The sequence below is a fragment of the Mauremys mutica genome, chromosome 20 (genome assembly GCF_020497125.1).
Source record: "Mauremys mutica isolate MM-2020 ecotype Southern chromosome 20, ASM2049712v1, whole genome shotgun sequence".
NCBI lineage: Eukaryota > Metazoa > Chordata > Testudines > Geoemydidae > Mauremys > Mauremys mutica.
This window is the reverse complement of record NC_059091.1, coordinates 18478800-18487227: the sequence shown is the minus strand read 5'-3', so window position 1 is coordinate 18487227 and position 8428 is coordinate 18478800. Positions and strand designations below refer to the sequence as shown.

The 8428-nt window shown below is 53.4% G+C and overlaps 1 protein-coding gene across 1 annotated transcript in view; it reads right to left on the bottom strand.

The window, feature by feature from the left end:
* Window positions 1-4435: 4435 nt before the first annotated feature.
* PRR36 (proline rich 36) overlaps window positions 4436-8428 on the bottom strand; it is a 39357-nt gene continuing 35364 nt past the window's right edge. The window contains exon 6 of the mRNA XM_044994861.1: window positions 4436-7045. Coding sequence (XP_044850796.1) covers window positions 6615-7045 — 431 coding nt within the window. The 3' untranslated portion in view covers window positions 4436-6614. The remainder of the gene's footprint in view (window positions 7046-8428) is intronic.

The following is an 8428-nucleotide window of genomic DNA, read 5'->3' as shown; positions in this document are numbered from 1 at the left end:
AAAGGGTTTGAATTTCAACTCACCTGGCTTTGCTCCTGGGGGGCGGAGGGGGAGTGCTAGAAACCCTTTGGGGCCAGGGCCCTTCCTCTCCCCATGCTCCTGAAGGCTACTTTGCTTTGAGTGCCCCAACCAGTGCCTGATTGTTGGAGGTGCTCTCTCCTCGTGCTAACCCCAGTGCCCCGTGAGGGGGTGCTGCAAGGTGGGAGCTCTGTAGGGGGCACTCTCCCTTGACGGTCAGTGTGGGCCCCAGTGTCACACCAGGGGCCACCTTGCTGCAGGGAGTGGGGCAGGAGCTCAGCAGGGGGTGCTGGCCCCAATAGACAAAGGCAGGATCATTACTCCCATTGTATAGGTGGGGAAACTGAGGCCTGGAGTGTTAACTGTCCCAAGGTCCCAGGTGAAGTCTAGCAGAGCTGGGAATTGAACCCCGATCTCCACAGGCCCCCTTGCATGTCTGATTCCGCTGGGCTCTGCCTAGCCCAAAGGGCAGGCGGAGCAGGGGGGAGTTGATCTCTGGCTGTGGGAAAAGGGGGCCATGGAGAAATGGTCTATCTGCTGAGCTGGGTTTGTCCAGTGGCACCGCCAGAGCAGTGTCTATGCCCCCCACAGGGCACACAAGCTCCCCTCCGGCAGCACTGCACCTGGAGCAAAGTTAGAACCATTGACCCCCATCACAGAGTGGAGGGAAGATGAGCTGGGGCTGTCTCCTGGTGGAGGTGGGGACCAGGTGATTCTCTCTCCCCACTGAAGGGGGGAGAGGAAGCTTGTGCCTCTTCAGCTGCCCCCGAGGGCAGCTGCCTTCTGGTGGGAAAATAGAAATTGCCAGCCAGGGCCTCCGCCCCCCTGTTCCACCAAGCCTCTATCCCTGCGGTGGGAGCGCCCACCGGCTACTGCCGAGGAAGGTGGAAGAAGCCGGCAGATCTCATTCTGGTCTCTGGAGGAGAGTGGTTTAAAGCCTGAGGTATAATATCCCTGCCAGAGGAGAATTACAATTCTGTAAACATCCAAGTCGGGGCTTGGTGACCCTGGTTCCAGGGAGGAGGACAGGATTAGCGGGAGGGGACTTCAAAGAGCAAGACTCTGCTGCAGAAGGGATCTAGGCCCAGATCCTCACCGCTGGAGTGCAATGACTTCCTGTTGATTTCAAAGGGACCTAAATCGTTCTGACCATCCAATTTATCCAACAATATCAGCAAGGAAACAATATTCCTTAGCTCTCCTATAGCACCCTTTACAAAAGGGATCAGTATCCTATCCCTGCTTTATAGCTGGGGAAACTGAGGCACAGAGCAAGGACAGGCCGTGCCTGAGTTCACCTAGCAGAGCTGGGACTAGAATCCAGGGCTGGTGGCTTTGTCCCTGTGAAAAGACTGGGAGGTCTTTAGCTGCTTTGGCAAAGCTTGAGCTGTCTTTTTTATTTATTTATTTAAGTGCCCAACTTAAGATGCTGCTGTGGCCTCTATCAGTGAGGGGATGCTCATAATTTCTGAAAACCAGACCCTACCCACCCCCCTCTGCTGCCTCTTTCAGGCATTGTTGATTAACTCCCCATCCGAGCTGGGAGTGTTCCCATGCCAGCTGTGGGCCACCCAAATGACCTGCACAACAAGACAGAGATGGGAGATCATCACTGGCCTTAGGGGATGGGGGTGGAGTGGATGAGCCAGTGCAGGTTTGGGAAGCATCAGAGGCTGAACATTTTATTACAGGTTAGAAGGTCTTTGCTGTATTTTACTCTCACTGTAAAGAGGTGGGTTTGGAGAGTCTTGGATTGGGAATTAAGGGCTCATCACCAACCTAAAGAGAAGCAGCCCCACTCTAGTGTAATTCTCCAACCCAAGGGGGTTCCCATTCAGCAGAGTGTGACCCCAGAGAGGCAGGGGGTTAGAGCAGGAGTCTACGGGTATGAGGTCATGTTGCTGCTCAGCTGCCAGTGGCTATGACCCTGTGGGAGCTGCAGCAGCCCAGCTAGTGTGGGTGTCTTTAGCTTCTAAATTAGCTAGTGAGAGAGCTTAGCATCAGTGGGGCCAGTTCTCTGAAAATGTCACCTCACTGGGCAGCTGTGGTCAGAAAGGCCAGGCCCAGAAAATACCATGAGCCTATGCTGTAACCGCATGGGGCACCCCCTGCCCCCTTGAGAACTGGGTGCGGGTCTAGCTGCCCCATCTCAAAAAGGATCTAGGGGAAACTGGAAAACAGTCACAGAAGGGAAACAAAGATGCCCAGGGATTGGGAAGGGCATCTATACCAGGGGAGATTAAAGCAATTTGGCCTTACAGAGAGGTAAGGGGGGATATTATAGAGGACTATAAAATGATGACTGGCAGAAAAGTGGTTACATCTCCTTTTCCACAATACAGAAGTGTGAGGGGAGGGGGTCAGCTGATGAGATTAATAAGAAGTAGGTTTAATACAAAGATGATGACTGCAAAATAACTGTCTCGGAAAGAATTCTTTGACAAGGGTGCTGGGGGGGTCATAGTGGATCAAAGAAAGCCAACATCATTGTGGGATATATTAGCAGGAACATTATAAACAAGACAATTCTGTGCTGATTAGGCTTCAACTGGAGCATTGTGTCCAGTTCTGGGTGCCACATTTCAGGAACAACATGGATAGGGTGACCAGATGTCCTGATTTTGTAGGGACAGTCCCAATTTTGGGGTCTTTTTCTTATATAGGCTCCTGTCCTGATTTTTCACATTTGTTGTCTGCTCACCCTACAAGGGACAAATTGGAGAAAGTCCAGAGAAGAGCAACAATAACGATTAAAGGTCTAGAAAATGTGACCTATGAGGGAAGATTGAAAACGTTGGGTTTGTTTAGTCTGGAGAAGAGAAGACTGAGAGGGGTGGGGACATGATCAGTTTAAGTACATAAAAGGTTGTTATAAGGAGGCAGGTGAAGAATTGTTCTTAACCTCTGAGGATAGGGCAAGAAGCAATGGCCTTAAATTGCAGCAGGGGCAGTTTAGTTTGGACAGTTGGAAAAACTGCTTGTCAGGGTGGTTAAGCACTGGAATAAATTGCCCAGGGCAGTTGTGGAATCTCCATGATTGACGGTTTTGAAGAAGCAGTTAGACAAACCACTGCCAGGGATGGTCAAGATATTGCTTTGGGTGCAGGGCCTGGACTAGATGATCTTCTGAGGTCCCTTCCAGTCCTGTGAGGTCTTTTTCCTCCACAATTAACCTGTGGAACTTAGTGCCAGGGTGATAGCCCAAAGTATACCCGAGTTCAAGAAAGAAAATAGGCTCAGTACTGGCTCTTGGCCAGGGATGCAGCCCTCTGCTTGCATTGATGTTAAACCCCTGACTGCCAAAGCCAATGTCCAATCACACGTGCCTTGGTCTGTACACTCTCCCTGAGGCTCTGTCTCCAGCAGCGGCTGGTGGGCAAGATGGATCATTGGGCTCACAGTAGCTCAGCTCTAAGCACCTTGCTTGATTTAAAGTGACAGCACTGGAAGGACTCAACAGCTGCAGCTTAAGACCCTTGTGTGTCAATAGCACATCGCAGAGGTTGTGTGACATGCTTGGCTACTGTCAGGCCTGGGGCTGTCTCAGTTCACTAGGGCATAGGAGGACCACAGAGGCAAAGGGACTGGGTGTGTTGGCCTAGACTAGTGATGCTGTCCTGTTAAGACAGAAAGGGGCTGGTACATGAAAGGCCATGAGACTAAGTGATCACAACAAGTATTTCCCATATGCCCAGCCCTAGCCTCAGGCCTTCCCTGTCTCAAAACAGTGCTTGGACAAAGAGGATTATTTGCTGGAGATTAGTAATAGCCAATTACTAAAGGCTGCTGCTTGTTTGCAAAATCTCAACTTCCTCTGATTGAGTTCAGGCCAAGCTTTCAGCAATATGGTGTAAGACAGTTCCCAAGGAGGTGGATTATACCATTACTGCTCCCTTGCTTAGGCATCTGTGAGCAGGAGGCAGTTCTTGGGTCAAGCATGGCTCCTGCTTTCACCTTGGTCATGTGAAATCATCTACCATAGCTACTACTGGCCTCTGGTGAAGCCAGTGACCTGGCTGGAGCCTGCTACATTCTCAGAGAAGCTGCAATGGTGCACACAACCCATTCATCCTTCCCCTCTGCGGCCAGCTGCTCCAAGCCTGGGTTCAAGACCTCTGGAAGCAGCCAGGCAATAGAGCCTGCAAGTCAGGACACTGCATTCTGGTGCAAGCTCCATCCAGTCTCTTCCCCTCTCGGCCTGAGTTTCTCCTCCCACCCTTCTTAGGGTGTAAGCTCTGAGATAGGCCATCCCTAACTGTGCAGCACCCAGACCCATGGGGCTCACTCTCAATTGGGGCCTGTTGGGATTATAAACCTTGGTTCAAGTCTGAAAATTCAGATGCTGCCATGTGGTGGTACAGAGATCCCCTTCCCCACTCCAGCCTAGGTCACGAAAGGAAGATGCCAACACCTGAGCAGCATTTAATTCATCTTTATTAAAAACCTAGTGTCTCTTAAAAAAAGCCACTGCTATTGTTTAAATGAGTTTCCTGTTCACAGTTTGCTATGTTAGAACGAAACCAGCAGGACACACACCATTGAAAAGGTCACTTGTTCACCGCAATCACTTGCTCCACTACAGCTAGGAAGGCAGCTAGATTCTCTACAGTTCACAACGACACCGTTACACCCATTAGCAGGCTGTGGCTCCAGGGGAGGTAGGCTAAAGAACCATGTCCCTCTCCGCAAGCCGCAGCCTCACTGCACAGACACCCATTGACTGGGAATGGCTGAAGAGCTGGGCTCCGCTACCCCAGTGCTTTCCCCTTTGAGATCCAAGTGTTAGAGAACGTAGGCTCATCCCCTTGAAGTCAGACAAGTCCAGATGGCTGAGGGGCAGCAGGCTGCACCGAGTTACATGGCTAGGTTGACATCTGGCTCCTCTACGCTTCAGTAGTGAGTTGTGGCTAGGCCATGGCAGGAAGTCTGCTGCCACCTCTCCCTGGGCTGAAGTCATCCAGCAGCTTTGGGGTTCCTCCAGCAAGGAGCTTCCCAGTGGAACTTTATGGAAAATGCTCAGAGAGTTTGGTGCCATCGATGGCTCACCTGAGGGCCTCAGTGGGCATGGAGAAGAGACCCTTGCTGTGCTGAAAAGCACCAGAGATGCCCCTGCCATAACATCCAGCCCAGTGCCTCCCCTGGAGCCAAGCAGCACCACAGAGGGAAGTAGGGCGGAGCCGTTATGGTGGAGATGGCACCAGTGCTGCCTTCTCTGCCACCAGGAAGCTGGACCTGGGTAGAGTATTCTTGTAACCCAGCCTGCCTGTCGACACAATGGGCGAGCAGCTAGGGACTGCTGGGGTGCAGGGCTGCCACACAACATGCCCCCTTGCCACAGGCTCAGCCCCTGCAGGAGAGGAATTCCCAGCCCCCTCCCAAGCCTCTACTCCCCTATGAACCTCCCCAGTCCCCTGTACCCACCCCCACCCGAGGAGCCAAGCCTTCAATCCACCCCCAGGCCTCTTTCAGCTACTGGAGTTGTGGCTGGCCAGTGGCAGTTAACGGAGACAGCAGATCTGTGCATAAAGGTACACCCACAGCAGCAAGAAAACCACACCCAACCAACCCCACATCCCCACAATGCAACAGCTGGAACATGAGCCAAGGCCTCTGCTGTCTTCCAACGCAGCAGGCAAATCATGTCAGAAACCACCTCCATGCATGCAGCACACCCCCTCCCCCATTGTCCATCAGCCCAGCTCCAAGAGCACAGGAGGAAATTAGAGAACATTCATTGAAGAGTTAGGTCCAGCTTTAAGGCCATGTCCTTCTTCCTCCCCTCCTCCTGCCACAGGCTAGGCAGATCATGGACTCAACTGACCCACCATGGCCCTGAGAATGTCTTTGAGGGGGAAGAGCCGCTGGGCAAGGAAAGCCCCACCCCCCATGGCTTCGATTCTTCCAGCCACACCATGGGTGGTTGGCACTGTTCTCCTGAAGGAATGAGGCCTCCTCTAGCAGTGGGTGGGAAGGAGGTGAAGAGATGGGCATGGCTGTTTGAGAACTGGCTGGGAACTGCCAACCCCTCTTCCAGCCTCTGCTGAAGAACCTGTAGATTTTGTGTCGGTTATGGAGGCCACCAGCGCTAACAAACTAAAACGGTCTCTTGGGAGACCAGGTATGTGGAGGACAGGGGCTGTTGTGGGATCACCCCACCTTACGGGGTGTGGGGGGGTGTTGTAAGGGAGTTTTGCCCATCCTGCTGTTAACCCTCCACCCCTTCGGCTGCAGGATCTGGGAGCTCCAGGGAGTTGGGGAGAGGATGAGCGCAGAATTCGGACATTTGAAACTGAAGTCAAGGACTCAGGGGAAGCAGCTAAACCTCACCCCAGCACAAGTTCTTCCAGTGGCTGCCTCCGCCTGGTTACGGAGCCTCAACTTGGGAAGCCACTTGCTCCACTGTGGGCCAAGAGGTAGAAGCGAAGTTCTGCGTGGCTGGATCAGAGGCACTGACCACCTCACCACGCTTGGTCCCCCAGAAAAGCCAAGGGAAGGAGAAGAGCAGATCACAGCAGGGATCTAAACCACAACAGGCAGAGCCTTCACCCAGAGGAGGTGTGGGAAGGAGGGGGTGAAGCCGGTGCGGGTGGGGGAAGTCAGTGGAAGGTCTCCACCTCCACCACCGTCCAGTCGCCCTGGGGAGATGAGACATCCTCGGGGGAGAAGCTGGTGACTGAGGTGATGCTGGCCCGAGACTCATCCAATGGTGACAGCAGGTCTGTCCACTTTCCGAGCTCCACCTCACTCATGACAGGGGCCCCTCTGCTCCCCACAGGTGCCTCCCCAGCGGAGGAGAAGAGCAGAGTCCGGCTGATCAGCTGCTGCATGACCGTTGCTTGGAGGCTGCCCAGGTGCAGGGGGGCCTTGTCACAGGGGATAGCAGGGGGGAGCTGGCAGCTCCCATCCTCCTCCTCTTCTGGCACCTGCCCAGGGGTCTCTGCGCCTCCTTCCACCTCGTAGATGGTGGAGAGGATTTCAGGGGGGCAGGGCCCCCAGGAGAAGGGCCCCAGGCCAGCCCCGCTCTCACCTACAACAGGGCACAGGAGCACGGGTTGGAGAGAACTGCCCATGGAAGGGGTGTCAAGACGGACGAAGGAGAGACAGGGGGCACCAACAGGACAGACTGGCACAGGCACACACAGACAGGCAGGGAGGAGAGTCCAGGCAACATCCAGGGTTCGCCCATTCGATACCACCCCGACCAGGCAAGATGCCTAAAGTGGATTAAACTAGGAACTGGCTCCTGCTTCTCTGCCTAGGTCTAGATCTTTGGGATGCCTCCATGGCAGTGATGCCCAGGAGGGAGGCATGGTCTTGGGGGCAGTATCCCAAGCAGAGCAGCTAAGGAGAAGGCTAGTGACACCTCCTCTGCTTCTCCCCAGAGATGTGCTTTGCTGGGTGGAGCTATTGCTGCTGCAGTGAGTTCGCCAATGGATGCAACATTGCCTGCTACCGTCTGGAACCAGAACTGCATGTCTGGGTCTTGTACTGCAGCTAGGGACCAGGAGTTTAGTCTGGACAGAGTCTGGCAGGAGAAGCCTAGATTAGGTCTGTCTTCTACCAGCCATGAAGCTTTGATTTAAGCACAATGCAATGGGACCAACCTAGGCACAGCATCCTTTGGCTGTTAAAGTTCTGTCTCCATGGCAACCACATCACTGAGGCTGGAGCACCTGGAGCTGCCCATAGAACTGGGCCTCAGATCTCTGGGCTAGATCTGTCCAAGGGAAGGTACTACAGCATCAGGTGCTCTGGTTCTCAAAAACTACGGTCTGTGGACCCAGGAAAGTTCCCTTGGACCAAAAGGTCCAGGAGATGAGGGCTGGTAGGGTCTAGAAAAGTCTGCCCACCACATGGTGGTCCAGGGAAGGCTTGAGATGCTCTCAGCCACATGAAGAACTTCCATGTGATGGCCAAACTATCTCCTGGAGAACCCATGGCAACAGAAGGACTATGGCTAAGGCCAGACCTTCCAGTCTGCTGTGAGACTACAAACCAACCAGTTAAGATGTCAGCCATGACAAATAGCCTCTCCCTAGCCCCCACCCCAAATCTACTTTGCCCTGCTGCCAATCAACCCCCACGATCTCCCCTCCGCAACCCAGGCTAAGGGAGGGGTGGAAAGAGTCCTGCACAAAAATACAAAGAACAGGCCAGGAGGTCAGATCCAGATAAGTGACTCTTTATTCAACGTACTGAAAGGCTAAAAAAAAAGTTTGGCCCCCAATCTCCCACCCCAAAAGGGAAGAACATTAAAACACAGACACCTTCCCCCTAGGTGCCAGTGATCATGGGGGAGAGCCTGGTATTTTTGATCTAGACAGAAAAATGTAGGCTATGACTGAGGGACTGTACAGAGACATCAGACCCATCTGGCTAGGTGGGAGATACACGGTGGGGGAGCAGGGGG